At 38.5% G+C, this 21,129-nt stretch overlaps 1 protein-coding gene across 1 annotated transcript in view; it reads right to left on the bottom strand.

Annotated features, from left to right (window-relative positions):
- LOC141518683 (filensin-like) overlaps positions 1–15,907 on the bottom strand; it is a 46,872-nt gene extending 30,965 nt beyond the window's left edge. The window contains exons 1-3 of the mRNA XM_074230966.1: positions 15,897–15,907; positions 13,429–13,489; positions 648–743 (exon numbers count right to left, since the gene is read on the bottom strand). Coding sequence (XP_074087067.1) covers positions 648–743; positions 13,429–13,489; positions 15,897–15,907 — 168 coding nt within the window. The remainder of the gene's footprint in view (positions 1–647; positions 744–13,428; positions 13,490–15,896) is intronic.
- Between the last annotated feature and the right edge of the window lie 5,222 nt (positions 15,908–21,129).

Genomic DNA, 21,129 nt, shown 5'->3' with positions numbered 1-21,129 from the left:
AAAGAATGCCCTTCCTGACTCAGATGCTCTTTCCATCCAACTCCTAAAAATAACCTTGTGTTTCTTCTGGAACACTCAACATCCTACACACTATGATTTCCCAGGAGTCAAAGTCAGGAGCAAAATTTGGAGAAGAAATGGAGTATTTAAGTATGGATTGAGGAAATGGGCATAACAGAATGTAAAACATAAGGATAGCAAGCTATCTTCATTTTCCATATGAAAAGCACAAGTCAATGAAGAAGCATAACAAAGTAATTAAATGATGAGGGGTGGTGAGAACTGACTATAACCTCCAGCAGTTGGTTCAGTGCATTGAGAACATATGGAAAAGATTTACTGACATTCATTGTTTCTTAACCAATTAGGCCTAAAGATAGATTTCATGAGAACCTAAATTCAGTAGTCACAGTTGACTATTTTGATCAACTGATAATAACTCTTTATTCCAGATCACATAGTATGAAGCCCATTCCCCTATCTAGAAAATATTCAATGAGTTTTGTTGAGAAACCAGCTGACCACATCAATTTTACTAAACAAAAAGAAAGGCAATTGAAGTCTCAGATTTTCAGTTCCTTTGAAATTTATTTGGACTTATCTGACTATGACATCAGAGAAAGTTTTGAAAAATGGTTCACAGCTACCTTCTTGTATCTGCCCTTTGCTGCATTGATGTCATCCTGCAGAAACTGGGATTCAATCTGAAGCTCCAGATTATGCAGCAAAGCTTGATCTGCTTCCTGAAATGTCAAAAAGGGAAAAATTTCACATTGGTCTCCTGAATTCAGGAGATGAAGGAACCCTTTAAGATTCAGAGAGCTTCACACATATAAGGTTCAGTACAAAACTGTTGAAGAATTCATTAATATTAACAATAACATTAATAGAGATCTTTAAGACTTTCAAAGTATTTTCCATACATTATCCCCTTTGAATCTTATAACAATCCTATGAGGTAGGTGGTACAAGCATTATTATCTCTATTTAACAAATAAGAAAATGGAGGCTCAAAGAGGTTTAAATAAATTTTCTCATGAATATATTAACCCAGTCAAAGTTCCATAATAATTTCTAAAAGAAAAATGATACTGAGGATTTTGGCAAGAGGATTAGAACTTATCAAAGTAGTCAACTTAATCATGATGGGATCCAAGGTCTTTCTAATTCCTATGCTCTTTCAATTAAATTTGATTAAAAAAAAAACATTAACAGTCTCCTTTGTACAATGCATTGTACTAGGCACCAGAGCGATAAAGACAAAATAAATGAAATACCCTGTCTTCAAGAAGTTTACATTCTAATGGAACATTGCAACATGTACAGAGTAAGTACAAGAGTAAATAAGTAAATATTGGATACATTCAAATTAATAAAGGAGGGAGTGCTAAAAACTAGGAGAATCAGTAACAACTTTTGTAGGTTCTTTTATTGTACTTAGAAGGATGCACAGAGTGCTAGTTACTAAGGGGACAGGTACATGGGAGTTGTACATGTTTTCATCTATTCAGGGAATGCCTGAACCTTAAATTTCCTGGTCACAGCTGAGAGTGGCTTAATCTCTCAGTCTAAGAGGTAGAATCCACATAGAGTGGATTACATAGCCTTTATTTCATCCTTAGAAAATACCTACAATATCTCATAAACAATCAATACAATTTCTTTCTATTCCATTAATCTCCCATTTCTAACTAAGATCCCATAAGAGCTTCAGATTCATTGATAACACTCTGTGTTCTGGATTCTTCTCAGAAAAGGAAGAAATTTGGGGATGCCACCAAAAATTATAGCAAGCCTCCTCCCCACCTCAAGCATCTTAAAGTTGTATTATGTTCTGGGTCAATTTGTACTGGTTTGGTAGAGCAGATTGTTAAATTTTTCAGTATGAAAATTTAACCTCAGAAACTAGCAAATGCTACAAATTAGAGATTAATAGATAATTAATAGATAATAATGAAACTTAAATTTAAAAGTGTCACATTTTTTTCTTAAAAGTTTAACATACTCTTGCATATAGGGTTCTCATGATTTGATACAAGCCCAAAGACTTTCCCTGGAAGGAAAATAAACTCTAGAAGTTTGGGGCCCCAAATTCTGGAAGTTGTACTAAAAATCCCAAGGTGAGGGGGCGGCTAGGTGGTACAGTGGTTAAAGCACCAGCCCTGGAGTCAGGAGGTACCTGGGTTCAAATCTGGTCTCAGACACTTAATAATTACCTAGCTGTGTGGCCTTGGGCAAGCCACTTAACCCCATTTGCCTTGCAAAAAAAAAAACAACCTAAAAAAACTTAAAAAAAAAATCCCAAGGTGGGTTCTATCCAGGAACTCCTTTTCTTTCCAGAAGGTTGGATTACAAAATTATAGGAAATCTCCTCTTGGGAGGAGATTCTAGCTGTGAGCAAGAATACATTTAATTTCTATGTATCTCTCCTGTAGGGCAACTATTAGAGAAACACAGTGAGGGTGAGGAGAAACTGTTACATACATAGGCTTTTCGCTGCTGTGACCCAAATTAACTCTGAGACCTATTAGCACAGTGTTTGGTACATATTAGCAGTTTAATAAATGTTGACTAATTGAGTGGTTGAACATTAAAGTCCTCTCAAAAGCTAAAATTAATGTAACAAAAGCTCATATGTTTTATTTCTTAGAAAATTTCTTAGGTCTTTATTCATATTTACCTTTATTTTAAATAATTCTTATATGTTCTCTTCCTTTGATGAGATTTATGCTATATATTTTTTATTTTAATTATATATTTAGTTTTACATATTTTTAATTTTTAATTATATATTTAAAGTTGTATATACATGACAATATAAGATAATTAAGAAAACTATTCCTGCAGTCTGAGTTAAACCTATAGAAGTTAACAGACTGAAGCATGTAAAGGATTGAACATTCACTGGGGTCAAGGTATATTAGTCTGAAAATTAGTCCTCACATGGAAACAGGAATTTGATGGACAACTGAAAGAAAAAAAATAAGATTTATATACTTGCTATACCCCCCCCATTAGAATGTAACTTCCTTGAGAGTAGAAATTGCTTTACTAATTATATTTGAAACTTCAGCATCTGACACAGTACCTAGCAAATAGTAGGGGCTTAATAAAATGCTTGTCAAGTGATTGATTTTGGGACAGAAAAGATACTCTGTTTCTTGGTGGTGAAGACACAAAAAATGCAGAAGTATATATATATGATTTAAATGAATGATTGGAAAGTAGTAAGATGAATCCTACTAAGGAAACCACATGGCAGGAGACACATTAGATAGCATACTACAGGGCAAAGAACTGAATTCTGGAATAAATTGAGGACTCACATATACTCTACATCAGAAAGTCTCAATTACAAGAGCTGATATTGCTGATTCCAAGGAGTCAGCATTCAACTATATCTAGCTTTGGACGATCTGCCAACTTACTGGGCATTTTTTTTTCAAGTCAGGCGTGTACAAAGTCCTGGGGAAAAAAACCATTACTATAGCCTCCAGATTTACAATGATTCACCACTAATCCAGTCACATGATATATGACAATAGGATTACAGTTTCCAAAGATCAACAAAGGTGAACAGTCTAAAGTCTAAAAGTCTTTAGAATTGGAAAGAAAAAAAGTATAGCATATTCAGCTTTTCTTAATTTATATCATTTAAATTGAAACAAATTTTACTCATAATTCTTTGTGAATTATCATCCAACAATTAAATTAAAATGGATAATTGTTCAGCATCTACAGAATTCAGATGGCCCCTGTCCCTGCTATAGTAAGCTCTAAGAAAAATACAAAGCTTAGATAAAATGTGGTTCCTGCCCTCATGGAACTTGCAGTTTAACTAGGAAATCATGGTACATGTAAAAATTATTACAATACAAAATAATACATGTCATGTACATAAGAGAGTTGTAAGTCTGATACCATGTGAGGTTCACATGGAATAAGATTTTTATGGAGATGGGGAAAGTAATTAGATAAAACTTCCCTGGAGAAAATGTTGTTTGAGTTAAGATTGGCTCTTCAGCACTTAAATCTTTCAAATTAAAGCTGCATCTTTTCAGAATGTCTATTAAAACACAATTCTTTTCATCAAAATAAAGAGTTATCGACTTATTTCTGGAAGCATTTCTTCTTCCTTTAAGGGTTTTATCTGGTGAGTTTGTGGTTAAAGTCATTTTTTTCCAGTCATGTCCAATTCTTTGACCCCATTTAGGGTTTTCTTCGCAGTTATTGAAGAAGTTTGCCATTTCCTTCTCCAGATTATTTTACAGGTGAGGACAGTGAGGCAAACAGGCAAACAGGGTCCAGGTCACACAAATAGAAAGGCACAAGGTTAAGTGGGTAAGTTTTCCTAATTCCAGGCCTGGCACTCTATCCACTGTACCACCTTGCTGCCCAAGATAGGTGGTATTTTTGACAGTAATGGAGAATTTTTGGAAGAAAGGATTTGAGGAATTGGGTGGGAAGATAATGACTTCTCTTCTGGAGGATGAGTCTTCCTGCCTTCAAGGCACAGCACTCTATCCAATGCCTCCCAGCTACCCAAAGGCTACCTTAACCTGCCCCCAAAGGAGAATGTAATGCTAATGCATTTGTGGAGATTCTCTCTCTGACTATCTCATTCTCTGTCTCTCTCTGTTTCTCTTTCTGTCTCTGTCACTCTATCTCTCTCTCTATTTCTCTCTCTGACTCTTGTCTTTCTGTCTGTATCTATGACTCTGTCTCTGTCTCTCTCTTCTGCCCCTACCTCTATATCTCTTTGTCTCTTTCTCTGTCTCTCCTCTCTCCATTTCTGGATCGTTCTGGCTCTCTGTCTCTGACTTTCTATCTCCAACTCTGTGTCTATTTCTGTCACTCTCCATCTGTCTCTATCTCTCTGTTTCTCTCCCCAGCCCAGATTTCCCCCCTACTATGCTTCTAGAACTAAGATAAGAAGAAGCACCTATTTTCATGATACCACTGATGCTGTCAACAGGACTTTTACATGTGCCATCGATGAAAGTTTCTCATTCTTTCCTCATTGAGACTCTTGACTGCTTCTAAAAACCCATTCTGAATCAGTCCTCAAAAATATGCATGTACCCCATCACATTTCGGATTGCCTATTGAAAAGAGGATCAGGGGTAGCTAGGTGGTGCAGTGGATAGAGCACTGGCCCTGGAGTCAGAAGTACCTGAGTTCAAATCTGACCTCAGACACTTAATTACCTGGGTGTGTGGCCTTGGGCAAGTCACTTAAGCCCATTGCCTTGCAAAAAATCTTAAAAAAAAAAAGTCAAAAGAAAAGAGGATCAGAATAACAATGAGTGTCTACTGAGGCAACCACCAACAGAATTCATAAATATAACAAAAACCTCAATTAAAATCCAGAATGCACAGTGGGTGAATAAATGTTATTTGAATTTCTGGTTAAATGATGTTTAACAAGAAAATCCTTTTTCTTTCAGTTTTTTTTTTTTGTTGAAAGTCTAAAGTGTGGAGGGGCGGCTAGGTGGTGCAGTGGATAAAGCACCAGCCCTGGAGTCAAGAGTACCTGGGTTCAAATCCAGTCTCAGACACTTAATAATTACCTAGCCGTGTGGCCTTGGGCAAGCCACTTAACCCCATTTGCCTTGCCAAAAAAAAAAAAAAACTTAAAAAAAAAAGAAAAGAAAGTCTAAACTGTGGAACAGAGCTCAAATCTGGCCTCAGACTCTTGAGATTTACTAGCTGTATGACCTTGGGCAAGTCATTTAACCCCATTGCCTCATAAAACCAAACAAAAAAGTCTAAAGGGGAAGCAGCATTAGAGTGCTGGCTCTGGAATCAGAAGACCTGAGTCCAAATTTAACCTCAGATGCAGTATGACCCTGGGCAAGTCAGTCATTTAGCCTCTCTATGTCACAGTTTCCTCATCCATAAAATGGGGATTTTAATAGCACCTACCTCTCAGGGTTATTGTGAGACTCAAACAAGATAATATTTGCAAATCATTTGATATCTTGTACCTAGTGTTTCTTCCCATCCCCTTCCTGCCTAATTAAATATAATCTTGAAACTTAATTATTCATATTCATAGATTTGTTTCTAAAGTGCTTTTCTCACAATCATCCTGCAATATAGCTACCATAAGCATTATTTTCCTCATTTTAGATAAGAGCAAACTGAAGTACAAAGATTCTATGATCTTTCCACAGACTCCTAACTCCATTCTCTACCTTCTTGAATTATACCTTCTTTAGAAGGCTTCCAAAGAAACCTTAGGAACGAGCATGGTCTGTCCTGTTCAAAACTTCTCAGTTTACTTAATAAGTAAAACCCAAACCCTTTTGCCTGATATTCCAGACCACTTCCTTCCCCATAGTCATTACACTGCAGCAAAACTTATCTTCTATCCCCTGTATGCTTAAGGTGCCTCCCCAAGTCTACACCTTTGTTTACACTAATCCCTAAATTTAGAATATCTTTCCTCTCCCTTTTTAACCATTGAATCCCAACCTATCCCTTAAGCCTAATTCAAGTGACATTTCCCTCCAGGATGCCTTCCCTGATCCTCCCAGTTGGGAAACAACCTTTCTCCATGAACTTCATTTTCTTTTATAGCTCTCTAAGGAATAAATTTAGAGCTGTAAATGCAAGGCTAGTAAGTACAAACCCCTACTTTTACAGATGAGGAAACTAAAACACAGAGAGGTGAAGTAACTTGCCCAGGGTCACAATAAGTATTTCAGGTAGAATTTGAATTTAGGATTTCCTAATTCCAAATTCAGTTCTTTATCCAGTGTCACCAACCTGCCAAAGAAACATAATGTCATCTATCATAGATATTTGTACTTATGTCTTATTCTCCTACTAAAGTCCACAAAGACTATGAACTGTATTTTACACAAACTTTTTGTCACCCCCAGAATCTATCTCTGTTTAGGAATTCTATATTCTGTACATGATAGAATTTGAATGCCTTTTGTCAGAGGAATGAATGAGTGAATTTTTGCATCCTCCCTCCTCTAACCCCTTACCCTCCTCCTCCATCCTCTACCACCCCCACATACAAACACAATGGATATAGCAGTCTTTTAATTAAAGCTTGTTGAATTAAATTACTTACAAAGACTTCCCAAAGCATTCTTGACATTCACTCACCTGACTAGAATTCTTATTTTATAACAATCCTTAGAGTGTAAAAAAGTTGTGATTTGGGCATCACCAGAATTTCTCAATAAAAATCACACACTAAAAAAATCATTGAGAAATTTTAATGTAAACTTAATTCTAACCTACAGGACCACCATTCTTTCTGAGAAGAGTATGGCTTATGCCCAATGATTTTGTGAAAATACTGTGAAAAGTTGAGCCTTTTCAATGCATAATAGCATTAAGCCTGGAGAAGTAATTATTCAACCAATTACTCCTACAAAGCCTCTTTCTTTTTTATCTTACTTTGGACATAATTCCTTCATTTTATTCTGAGCTTCATTTCTGCTGCTTCTCCAGTCTTAATCTACCATATCATATAGCATACTTCTCACCTGGACATTCCTCTTGCCTGCCCTACATCCTCCTCACGCTAGTAGCTCCCTCTGCCTTGGATCTTCTCACACTGGCTATACACAGTGTCCCTGCAAATCCTTTCTCTGATTAGTTGGTTCCTCCTGGTATCTCCATTTTAAGGAAATCACCAGGTCAACTACATCCTGACTGATTTTTGGTTTCCACTCAACTCTCTCAACTTTCTTCATCATGCCCCATCTCCCCAAAAGACATATATTCTTTTCAGCTTTCTTTTATGTGCTGTTTTCTTCTGTTAGAATGTAAACTCCAGAGAAGCTAGGTGGTACAGTGAATAGTGCACTGGCCCTGGAGTCAGGGGTACCGGAATTCAAATCCAATCTCAGACATTTGATAATTGCCTGGTTGTGTGACCCTGGGCAAGTTGCGTAACTCAATTGCCATAAATAAATGAATGAATGAATGAATGAATGAATGAATAGATAAATAAAAAATAAACAAACGAATGAATGAATGAATGGATAAATAGATAAATAAATGAGATGTAAGCTCCTTGAAGGCAAAATAATATTTGTGTGTAGTTGTATTTGTATTCCCAGATCTTAGCATAGTGTGTAGTATGTAGAAATGTTTTTGTCTTGACTTGAATATTTCCATAACTCTAGGTTTGCCTTTTTTTAGAGACTATTTTGAATGAAAAGAAACTAAGTAAAAGGTGGTTAAACATTGGAGATAAGAAGCTGCAAAAATGGTAAAACTTTGCTTATTTGATCGAATTATTTGGTCAAATATGTCTATCACAACTGCTATTCACAGCCAGATTTGGCTACTTAGTATGTACTTAATTCAAAGTATGATATACAATTGAAAAAAAGAAATCTGAGTCATAGTATTTACCCAATGCCCAATTTACTGATAGTATGGTTAGAAGGAGGATCCAGGAGCCAGTGGCCACCCCAGCTCTAATATTTCTTATTTCTTCTACCAGACTGGCCCAAATTTCATGATTTCCCCAAACTGGAGAGTGATTTCTGACTCTTCCCATTCCAAATTATCCTAATCCCTTACTTATATTCCCTGAAATAAAGAATCAACAACTCTAATTTTTTATCCAACTACCCCATAAGTGGCATGGCCTTTTTAAGGGAGTCATATTACTAAGAAAAATGACAACAGAAGCAAAGTATAAGAAGGATTATATGAGGTAGATGGAGTGACAATGAAGGAGCTTGACAATATGTACACATTTCTCAACTAGTTTGTTCACACTCACACTTTTAGCAAGTTAAATATACTTTGGTATAGGTATGAGATGGGGACTCTACCTGTGATTTCATTGATTATAAGGTATTACTGAATAGGGAAACTCCTGCTGCCTATAAGTCACTTCTCTGAAAATTATATAGCATTAGAGAGCTGTCTAAAACATGGAAAGTTTAAGTTACTTGCCCAGGGTTTCTTGAAATTGGGTCTTCCTGGCTTCTAGTTTTGCTCTCTATCCATTTGCCAAATTCACTCTCATCAATTAATAAAAATTAATTAATGTTTATATGTAATATACCTTTGCCATGGCCACAAATAAACTAATTAATTAATATTTATGTGCGATCTTCCATTATCATATCCACAAATACTGCCTAGAAAACTTCATAGGGGATCACACCTACTGGTTGGTCAGCTATCCAGAGTTTATACTCTTATTCCTGCCTTTGAATTTCAATGAATTTCCAGGAAAAAAAGGAGGAAGCCCAGAGCAGGCATTTTCAAAGAAATCATCATACCTAGCTGAGAGAGGGTCAGAATGCCACATGTGTAGAGAAGAACAGTGGGCAGGAATGGTTAGATGGTGGAGGCATTTGAAAGGTCAGCATCTAGGGGTGGCTAGGTGGTGTAGTGAATAAAGCACTGGCCCTGGAGTCAGGAGTACCTGGGTTCAAATCCAGTCTCAGACACTTAATAATTACCTAGCTGTGTGGCCTTGGGCAAGCCACTTAACCCCATTTGCCTTGCAAAAAAACCCTAAAAAAAAAAGTGAAAGGTCAGCATCTGATGGATTTTTGCTCCTCATCAGATGGTCACCCTCTTCTTCTCCACCTCCTTTTCACAATCCAGAGAAAGGTCAAATTTCCCTTTTTTGTCAGTCAGTCCTGTCACTTCCTGTTTTTCCATTTTCTCTTCCTTGTTTCTTCAGCCATGATTTAGAGTTTCAATTTCTCTGTTTAATTTTGTTCTTAACCTATTTAACCAAAATTGTTTCTTGAAAAAGAAAAACCACTTGTTCTACAACAGACCTGAACTGTTTTGACTGGTTGCTGACTTGCACAGCCCAAATTGTTGTTGTCAGTTGAATTAGACACAGTGGCTAAAGAGTTGGCCTTAGAACAAGGAAAATGGGTTTCATGTTCTGTTAGCCCTTATTGGCTGTCTGACCCTGGGAAAGGCTCTCTTTTCTAGGCAGATAATCTATATGGTGTACAGCAGGTGCCAATTTGCATTGGTAGAGAGTATTTCCTCATCTGGAAATTCCATCTATGAATTAAATAGCAAGTCCAGTCCCTAAGCAAAAAAAGGGGGGGAGAGAGGTGGGGGGAGAGAAAGAGAAAGAGAGAGAGAGAGAGAGAGAGAGAGAGAGAGAGAGAGAGAGAGAGAGAGAGAACAAACCACATTCTTTTGAAGAGAAAACTATTTTCCCCTTTGTTTCAAACTGGGGAGAAGAGAAAGAGAAGGGAACAAATTGAACAGATGATCTATTATTTTCATAACCCTGAAGATTGCACAAATCCTATTTCAAACCTTTCACTTATTTTCTTTTCTTTTTGCAAAAAAAACTTTCTGTGAGATAGAGAGTCATTCTCAAGGGTTGACTAACTTTCCCACACAGATGCTTGAAAGAATAGCCTAGCAAAAAAAGGGAGAAGTGAAGACTGTACAAAGCTCTGGGTCTGAACTGGAGAGCTCCAGCTCTGCAGCTGTTGGGAAGCCAGTTCTAATTCAGCTGTTATTTTCTGGAATGGTCAGAGCTTGGCACTGTATGATCCCTGACCTACTCACAAGCATCCTCCTGGTGAATGTATGTGTATTTTGGTTTGATTTTATGTGTGTGTCTGGGTGGGGGTTGGGGGGAGGCGGAGTGAGTATGGGTGAATGTGCTGATTGGTGGTTATGGGTGTATGTGTGTGTCTGTTTATGTGTATGTGAAGTCCATTGATAATTACTCCAGTGACCTCATTCTCACTTAAAGAGATAGATACTCAATAATTGATGGATTAATTATTCAGAGGTTTTAGACTTAGTACCTTTCAAGTAATAAGATATCACATAAGAATTGGATTTAGAGAGGCCAAGTCCTAGGTCATACCTCAGGAGGCTTATAAATTATCAAGTTCATTAGAATTGTAGTATTCCAAAAATTAGAGGGAGTATATCATTCCAGCTAACCTCCCTTGAGAAGGAATTATCTTAGCAGAGAAGAAAGGTTTTGGCTCTTGGTCTCCTTCCCTTTTGGCCAGAGGAAGACCTTGAAGGACTTTCCACGCTCCCATTAGTGTCCTTATAGCATCCTCAGAGCAAATTATATCAATATCGGTACTGGGAGTCAAAGACAGACAGGTCACAAATTCATGGTTTTCAAGGAACCACATAAAAAAAAAAACTACGTCATATTCAAGGGGCACTTCTTAACCACCTCACAAATGAGAGAAAAGGATTTACAACAACCAGGAACTATGAGCTACCATTTTTGACAAAGACTCTGGTAAAACTTATGACCATTTTCCCTAAGTCTTCTGCATTGGGAGTCCCTCAGATTTTTGACAGGATGTTTTACATCAACCTTACTGGAGTCCTGAGCTCAGATCCAGTCTCAGATTAACTGCTTGCTCTGGGACAAATCATTTTACTACTGTTTGCCTCAGTTTCTTCAATTGTAAAAAGGGAACAATCATAGCACTTATCTCCCAAGATTGTTGAGAGGATAAAATGAGATAATATTTATAAAGTACATAACCTAATCAGTGTTTAACAAATGCTTGTTACTTCTTTCTTTCCTTCTTAATTGCCCTTTCTAAAGGCTACCCAAGGTTGCCTAACTAAACTGATTCTCACCTGATCATTCCAGGTGAAACATACCAGACCTAAGAGCTCACCCAGATGCTTCAAAGGTATCCCAAGAGCATTGAAGGGGAAAGGAAGCATTTTTTCCAGTTCTGGAGACTCATCAGTGAGATTGCTAGTTAGGATTAAGATCTTCAGAGATTATATAGATTATCTCTAAATTCATGTTCATATGTGTATATCACTTTAAGATTTACTCAACAATCCTACAAGACAAGTAGCATAAATATTATTATTCAGATTTTACAGGTGTGGTAATCTCTTAGAGATTAAGTGACTTTTTCTAGATACTCAGTAAGGATTAAACCCAGCTCTCCTGACAGCAGATCCAGAGCTCTATCCACTAGACCGCCTTGCTCTGCCCAAAAGCTGCTGCCAAGGTATTTGTCCAGGCTGCAGAGTACTGACCTTGTAAGAAAGTCATTTGCCTATCTGGTCCTGAGATTCAGGAAATCTCAGCAACACCTCTCTTAATCCTTCTAGAAATACTTAAGGCTAGAGTGCCTTAGAAGTCCTATCTATACCAGTGAATTATTACTTCCTCTGCTAAATGACCTCCTTAAAGTACAATCACTAGACAAAGCTGGTTTGACCTTCTGGAATAATCTCTTAGTGAGTACCTTGATTTAGTCTTCCTTCTGGTTTTGTATCCATAATTGTTGGAATCCTGTTTTTCTTTTTTCTAAAAAATTTTGTTTTTGCAAGGCAATTGGGTTAAGTGACTTGCCACATAGCTAGGTAACTATTAAATAAATGTCTGAGTGTGGATTTGAACTCAGGTCCTCCTTACTCCAGGGACAATACTCTATCCACTGTGCCACCTAGCTTTCCCATTATTTTTCTTAAAATCATACTATTTTTGATATAACAAATACTTCTTTAAAAAAAATTCTCTTAAAAATAAATAGCCCCAAAACAACCATGGAGAATTTTGAAGTTCAGTCTTCAAATGTTTATTAGGAGTGTGACCCTGAAAAAGTCACTTGCCACTGTGAGCCCCAGTTTCATCATCTATAAAGCAGGGATAATAATCTCTAGTAACTAGGGAGAGATAGAAAGACAGAGACAGAAGAACAGAGAGACAGAGGGAAGGAAGGAAGGAAGGAAGGAAGGAAGGAAGGAAGGAAGGAAGGAAGGAAGGAAGGAAGGAAGGAAAGAGGGAGGGAGGGAAAGGAGGAAGGGAGGGATGGAGGAAAAAAGAAGGGAAGAGGAAGGAGGGAAGGAGGGAAAGGAAGGAAGAAAGGAAGGAAGGAAGGAAGGAAGGAAGGAAGGAAGGAAGGAAGGAAGGAAGGAAGGAAAAGAGGAAGGGAGGGAAGGAAGGAGGGAAGGGGAGGGAAAGGAGGGAGGGAGGGAGGAAGAAAGGAGGGAAGGAAGGAAGGGAGGAGGAAGGAAGGAAGGAACAAAGTAAGGAAAGAGGGAGGGAAGGAGGGAGGGAGGGAAAGAAGGAAGGGAGGGAGAAAAAAGAAGGGGAGGAGGGAAAGGAGGAAGGAAGGAAGGAAGGAAGGAAGGAAGGAAGGGAGGGAGGAAGAAAGGAGGGAAGGAAGGAAGGAAGGAAGGGAGGGAGGAAGGAAGGAAGGAAGAAGGACAGAAGGAAGGAAGGAGGAAGGACAGAAGGAAGGAAGGAAGGAGGAAGGAGAGAAGGAAGGAAGGAGGGAGGGAAGGAGGGTGGGAAGGCAGGGAGGGAGGGAAGGAGGAGTGGAAGAAAAGGGGGAGGAAGGCTGAAAAGCTATCCAAACTGTAAAGAGAAAAAACTTTAAGTAGACATCTTAGCAATTCCAAACAGTATTGTCTATGAGCCTGCTCAAACCTAAGGATTTAATAAACTCACCTTATTCAGACATTCAAGCTTTTCTTTCAGTAGGAGCTGATATTCACATTCATTTTGGTACCTGCAAATGGAACACATAAACCATATAAACAGTCCACAGTCTAATATCAATTAACAAGCATTTCTTAAGTATCATTGCATGGGTCAGGTATCAAACTAGGTTCTATAAAGGTAAAAACTGAATAGTCCCCACCCCCTCATGGAAAAGACTAACCTTACATATTAGATGGGAAGGATGAGCACCTAGGGGGTTCAAGAAAGGCTTTGTGGAAGGGGACTTGGGCTGAGCCCTGAAGGAAGATAAGGATTCTGAGAACTCAAAGTGAGGCTGGAATGTGTCCCAGACATGAGGGACAGCCAGGGCAAAGTCCTAGTGAAAGGAAATGAAATGTCATGTATAAGGAACACTAAGAAGAATATGGTATATTTCCCCCATGTAAAAGATGCACCCTTTTTCCAAAACAATTGTGTTCTAAAAACTAGGAGCGTCCTATACAGTGGTTGCAGATTTTTTTATTTGCATTTCCCACTTCTTTCTGCATTTGTTGTCTTTGTGTTCATTGTTTCCACATTTGTTACCAGTATATTAGATGGCATTTTGCCATGTTCTACACAAAAATGGCTCAGAAAAGATTTTCGTCCAGTGCTGAATTCAAGTTCAAAGTGATTCAGTTTGCAAAAGTGAATGGGAATCATGCTGCTGAACATCATTTTGGTCCTCCTCCAACTGAGAAAACAATCAGAGACAGGCTACGGGAAGAAGAAACCCTCCTGAAAACATCCAGGCAGAAGATCATGAGAGGCAAGTCAGTCAAATGGCCTGAGTAAGAGAGGTAATTGAAGATAAGGATTGAAGAGCAAAGGGCAATTAGAATTCTTATGTCCACAAAGATGGTTCAGCAGGAGGCCAGAAGAATTGCTGATGAAAATGAAGTGATTGATTTCAAAGGAGGACATGATTAGTACTTTGGATTCATGAAAGAAAGTGGAATAAGCTTGTGTCCATATGCCAGACTTGCCCAGGGAGTGCTTGTGGTCAACCCCAGACCAGAGCAGAGGCAGGAGAACAGCCAGAGCAGCTCCTAAAACAGTGATTCATCTATGAACATTGATTCAGCAATACCCTGAAGAGATTATGAAAAAAGGTAAAAATATCACTTGTACAAAAATATTCATGGCAACCCTGTTTGTAGTGGCAAGGAAATGGAAATTGAGTGAATGTCCATGAACTGGGGAATGGCTTAACAAACTGTGGTATGTGTATGTGATGGAACACTATTGTTCTATTAGAAGCCAGGAGGGATGGGAATTCAGGGAAGTCTGGAAGAATTTGCATGAACTGATGCTGAGTGAGATGAGCAGAACCAGAAGAACATGGTACACCCTAACAGCAACATGGCAGTGATGATCAACCTTAATGGGCTTGTTCATACCAACAGGGCATCAATCAGGCACAATTTTGGGACATCTGCAATGGAAAATGCCATCTGTATCCTGAGAAAGAATTATGGAGTTTGAACAAAGAAAGACTTTCTATGTACCTTTAATTTAATTTTTAAAATTTAATTTAAAATTTTTTTTAAATTTTCATCTTATATAATTCTTCTACACCTCATACTATATGTTTCTTCTCTAAGGATATGATTTCTCTCTCATCACATTCAACTTAGATCAATGCATACTAGGGGAAATGATGTAAAGCCTAACAAACTGCCTTCTGTGGGGGTTGGGGGGAGGGAACCAAAATTGGGGCAAAAATTGTAAAACTGAAAATAAATAAAACCTTTCTAAAATTAAAAAAAATAAAATAAAAAAATTAGAACATCAAAAAAAAAAAAGACAGTGATTCGTCATCAAACACAGATGAGGACCAGCTAATGGATGAGAGTTTTTTTTTTGTTTTGGGTTTTTTTTTTTTAGTTTTTGCAAGGCAATGGGGTTAAGCAGCTTGCCCAAAGCCACATAGCTAAGTAATTATTAAGTATCTGAGGCCAGATTTGAACTCAGGTACTCCTGTGCTCTATCCACTGCACCACCTAGCCACCCGTGGATGGGAGTTTTGATGGTGATGAGGAGTTATATGAATTTCATGATGAATAAAACTTGAATTCAATGTCTTTATGCAATACATTTTTTATACATGGGAGCATCTTTAAGGTGTGTCTTATACATGGGAGCATCTTATACATGGGGAAGTACAGTATTTAGAGTCCCTGCAGGGGAGTGTGTGCAATATGACTCAAAACATTGGTTGCAAAGGGTTTTAAAGGTCAAACAAATTTATATTCAAAATATAAAAAGGATGTACTAAGTTGACTTCTGTTTAGAATTTTCTAAAAAGATTCAAAGATATCAAAACATTCAAAGACAGCTACATGGTACCATTAATAGAGCACTAGATTGAGAGTCAAAAGACCTGAATTCAAATCTAGCCTCAGAGACTTACTTAGCTGGGCAAATAATTTAACCTCTGCCTCATCTGCAAAAGGGAATAATAGTAGCATTTGCCTCCTTGGGTTTTATGAGAATCTGTTGTGTCATATGTATTCCAGGCTAAGAGCTATGAAGGGTTAACACAGAAATAGTTATGTGCTTTAACCAGCAAGATGTACTTCAGAGCTTAGACAAGGGAGTAGCTGCATGTGTGAGCTAGGAGGTACATTCCCAGGCCCAGATAGATAGAGCATTCTGAGAAAATTACCTTCTGCACTTTGTTTATCAAATCACTGTTCGGTTCTCAAAACAATCTTCTCTCTGTTTAGCAGAACACTGTTTGGTTCTCAAAACAATCACCTAAGACATACACAAGGTATGCATGTGAAAAAATGCTTGCTAAACGCTTATGTAATTGGTTACGTAAATGTAGAGTATAAAAGTATGTATCCTGTGATCAATAAACGAACCAGCTTATGCATCATATTGATGTCAGCCTGGGTTCCCTCCTCCGGACTCGACATATGGTGACCCTGACGTGAGGGAACTGAGTCGAATGGGGAGAAGACATCCCAATTTGAGTTGGTAGGGAAGTGCTGGACACCCCCTCACTCAGCGCTAGAAGAAAAGAGGATTTAAGTGGCCACGACTGACTGGTGCGTCAGGGAATTTGGGATGGGAATGGCTGCATCAGCCACCGAGCAAACTGCGCTCAATACCTTAGAGGATTTATCGAAAAAATATGACCTGCCTGTTAAGAGATCAGAAATTTCCTGGGTGCTACACTGGGGAAGAGATAAGGGCATAATTACTAAGACTGAAGAACTCTTCTCCTTGGAAAAATGGGATAAGCTGGGAAAAAGCTTATGGGAAGCAGTCCAAACTAAGAACAAGGAAGCCCAGAGACTGGCAGAACCGTATGGCACACTGTGCAAAATTGTCTATGATGACATTGAAAGTTTGTGGGCTTGCCCCGCTGTGACTGATGCTGAAAGGACCGCTATTGGAGGAAGTTCAGATGTGCCTCCTCTAGCAGAAAAAGTGTTAATTAATCCCCACCGCCACCTGTCCAGGAAGAGGGCAGGCGGGTGGGCCACCCCAGAGCCTTCCTGCTGCCACCTTTGTCTCTCGCAGGCTTTTCAGATCAGGGGCCCTGGGCTGCCTGCACTCTGTGGCCTGGGTGGGAGCGGACCGAGGGGAGGAAAGCTGATCCTATTCCCCCCTCCGCTCCATTAGTCCGGCCACTGCCGCACTTCCGCTCCCTCCCCCTGCTGCATCCTGCTCATCTCAGCCAAGGCTTTGGCGAAAACCTTCAACCTGCCCCTGACACAGACTAGAATGATTGTTGCCTTCTGCCCTGACTGCAGTACAACAACTCTCCTGCTTAATGAGGACTTGACCCGGCAGCCGCCGTGAATCATCCCTGGGCTGGCAGAGGAGGGAGGAGGATTTAACCCCCTCCCACCCCACTTCATGTCCGCGTCTCATTCGCCTGTCTGCCTGGCAGAACCGCCGCTGACAGGGCTCATCAGGATGTTAAAAAATACTTAGCCTAGTTTTTAAATGAAAAGGGGGAGGTTGGGGGATCACCGCATAACATGGTGAGCAAAGTGATTTATGTTTTGAACTGGCTTAACCCTAAGCACTCCATCTCAGATAACAAGCCTCTTTACTTTCACTTTTCAAAGAATGCGGCACACTTTGCTGGTGTTGACATTTCTGTCTCTGTTTTTGATCCTAAGACTGCCCAATGGGACAATTCCTATCGGTTACTAACCTGCGGACGAGGGTATGCTTGTGTTGTTTCAGGTTCATCGAAACCACAGCAAGTTCCTGCAAAGTGGATGAAACCTCACCTGAAAGATGATACTTCTTCTGCTGGCACTTACATCCTGCCAGCTATGGCTCTTGTGACTCATCTGATTCCTAAGTATCTACAGCATCAAATGTGTATCTCCCTGAAATCAGCTGGTGATCCGTTCAAGACATGCTTCATAGGGATCCCCCTGGACCCAGAGAACATCAAACAGAGACTGAAAGGGTACTATGGACAGTTAAAGGAAATATGTAGGAGTTTTCAGCAGTATAGTTCTTATGCATGTATGTGTGATAAACAGCAAAATTATACCTGGCCATCCCTGAAAAATAGTTGTAGATTAAGAGCTATTCTGGAGGCTTTAAATAAACCAACTACACAGGAACCACAGGAAATAAATCTCTTATGGAGTGTTCCCCCTGGAATAAAAGAGAATATCACTCATCTCCCACATTGTAGTCTTGTGAGCTCCCCACAACTTTATAATGCCACAGGAGTTTTTATATTTGGAGGTTTAGAGTATTTTAAAGAAAACGCGCCTTGAGATTCCCCTAAGTGGAAACGATTCACTAATGTATCAGGGCATTTTCATCATTGGAATTTATCAAAAACAGAACAAGGGCTCCTTGAAGTACAAATTGAGGGAGCGAAGTCATTACCCCCTGGAGTATTCTTGATATGTGAAGACAAGGCATACAGTCCTATCCCATGGTGTCCTATAGGAGGACCTTGTTACCTAGGCCAATTAGCACTAGTGTCCACACCATACCTTAATTTCTCCAGAAGCCCTAGGAAAACAAGGAGCATTCCCCTGGCTTCCAACTGTAATAAAAATGTTAAATTTCTATCAGTATCAGAAACAGTAGCCACATCCTTTTTCACACCAGGGGTAATGGCATCTATTAATTATAAAACCATGAAAAAACTTGCATGTTGGGCAAAAGCTCAGGCTGACATTACGTCCATGGCTTTAATGGATATAATTACGGAAGTACAGAGCATTCGCAAGGCTACACTACAAAATAGAGCTGCAATAGATTTCTTGATTTTATTACATAATCATGGTTGTGAGGAATTTGAAGGCATGTGTTGCTTTAATATTTCAGATAATAGTGCTTCAGTCTATGCTAAAATCAAAAAGTTACAAGAAAATCTTGATAAAATAACTGTACATGAAGATTTCTTTAAGGATTGGTTAAAATCTTTAGGATTACCTGCTTGGCTTTTGGCAATTGTTAAACCTATAATTGTAATTTGCTTTATACTTGTTATATTCTTGTTGTTTGGACCATGCATACTTTTGTGTTGTCAGAGATCTCTAGCAAACATGCTCTCCCAGGCCTTTAAACGAAAAGGGGGAGATGTTGTGTCATATGTATTCCAGGCTAAGAGCTATGAAGTGTTAACACAGAAATAGTTATGTGCTTTAACCAGCAAGATGTACTTCAGAGCTTAGACAAGGGAGTAGCTGCATGTGTGAGCTAGGAGGTACATTCCCAGGCCCAGATAGATAGAGCATTCTGAGAAAATTACCTTCTGCACTTTGTTTATCAAATCACTGTTCGGTTCTCAAAACAATCTTCTCTCTGTTTAGCAGAACACTGTTTGGTTCTCAAAACAATCACCTAAGACATACACAAGGTATGCATGTGAAAAAATGCTTGCTAAAACGCTTATGTAATTGGTTACGTAAATGTAGAGTATAAAAGTATGTATCCTGTGATCAATAAACGAACCAGCTTATGCATCATATTGATGTCGGCCTGGGTTCCCTCCTCCGGACTCGACAAGAATCAAATGAGATAATGTTTATAAAGTTCTTTGAAAACCTGAAAGCAGTATATAAATAATAGCTATTATTGTATCCCAAAAATGTGTACAGCATTATAAACATGTTGTTGTTTGGTCATTTTTCCTTATGTCTGACTATTCCTGAATCCATTGGGAGGTTTTCTAGACAAAGATGCTGGAATGGTTTGCCATTTCCAGCTCATTTGAAAGATGAGGAAACTGAGGCAAAACAGGCAATCCATATTCAGATTTACACTGGCCAATATAGGTGATGTCTTTTTTGGTCACAGTATCTTATGAAGGCATATGAAGGTCTGGTTAGGAAGACTTAAATTCAAATCTGGCCTCAGCACTTACTAGCTGTGTGACACTGGGCAAGGCATTTAACCCTGTTTGTTTCAGGTTCCTCAACTATAAAATGTGGATAATAATAATAACACCTATCTCCCAGGATTGTTATGAGAAACAAATGAAATATTTTTTTTAAAAAAATTCATAGCACAGTACCATTTTACAACTATATAAATGTTTATCCTCTTCTTCCTTTATAAAGACCATCTACTACTAAGATAAGGGCTAGGATGGGGATGGGGTGTAAAAGTCCAAATTAATGGATCAAGAATACACAGAGATGAAATCACAGACCTGCTGAAATGCTGCAAATAACCAACAAACATCATTTTATTTCTGTGGAATTTCTGTGGAATTTACTCTAGGGAAACTGCCACCACTTGGGCAGCAATGGAGAGTAACTCAGAAAAATGTTCTGCAGAGAAAAAGAAATTTGGGAAATCTTTCTACACAGGAAAATGAGATGATTTTTTATTTCCAAGGTAGGGGATAAAAACAAGACCCGAAATGCTATCATCATAGGTGGTGTTTCCAAAGGGGAATTTGCTTTGCCAGGGCAGTTGGCACCTTTTCTGCACCTTACAGTTTTAGAAAATTGACTGGATCAAGTGACTTGCCTGGGGTCTCACAGTTCTTAATCAGTCAAAGGAACTCATATTTTCCTCACTTCTAGATTGCTGTATACACTAGATCAAGTTGCCCCTCATTGTGTCTTGATGATTAGCCTTTAATAAAGGAAAGTGTGTAAGTATTTGGCAAGATTACTTGAATTTCATAAGTTGTATATTTCATAATGGGATAGAGGTGAGGAGAGGGGGGGAGCAACCCATCACCAAAGGGTCTAGAATCTAGATTACTAGCATAAGATTGCAGATAAAACACTCTTCCTAGATAGATTTGAGTTATCTATCCATTGAGGCAAGTGAACTGGTTCTGAAGTTCTTAACTTTTGGGGGGGTCAAGAATCCCTTTGAGTCAAAGACTTCTACAAAGGTGAAATTTTTAGACCCCCTTATCAGATTGTTTTTCAAAACATAAAATAAAACATATAGAATTGCAGAGGAACCAAGGAAATAAGGTTCTCAAATAAAAAAACTCAAAGTTTAAATTTTTTGTCACGAATATGGAAATAGATTTTTCATGACTTCACATGTGTAATCAATAACATATAGCCTTCTCAAGGAGTGAGGTACAGACAAAAGGGAGAGAGAGAATTTGAAACATGCAATTTTTTAAATAGGAAATATTTAATGAAATAAATAAAAATGTATTTAAAAAACAATTTTATGCCTTTATTCTTGGGGCAGAGC

The sequence above is a fragment of the Macrotis lagotis genome, chromosome 1 (assembly GCF_037893015.1).
Source record: "Macrotis lagotis isolate mMagLag1 chromosome 1, bilby.v1.9.chrom.fasta, whole genome shotgun sequence".
Taxonomy (NCBI): domain Eukaryota; kingdom Metazoa; phylum Chordata; class Mammalia; order Peramelemorphia; family Peramelidae; genus Macrotis; species Macrotis lagotis.
Note: the sequence above shows the minus strand (reverse complement) of the source record. Positions and strands in the feature narration are given on the sequence as shown.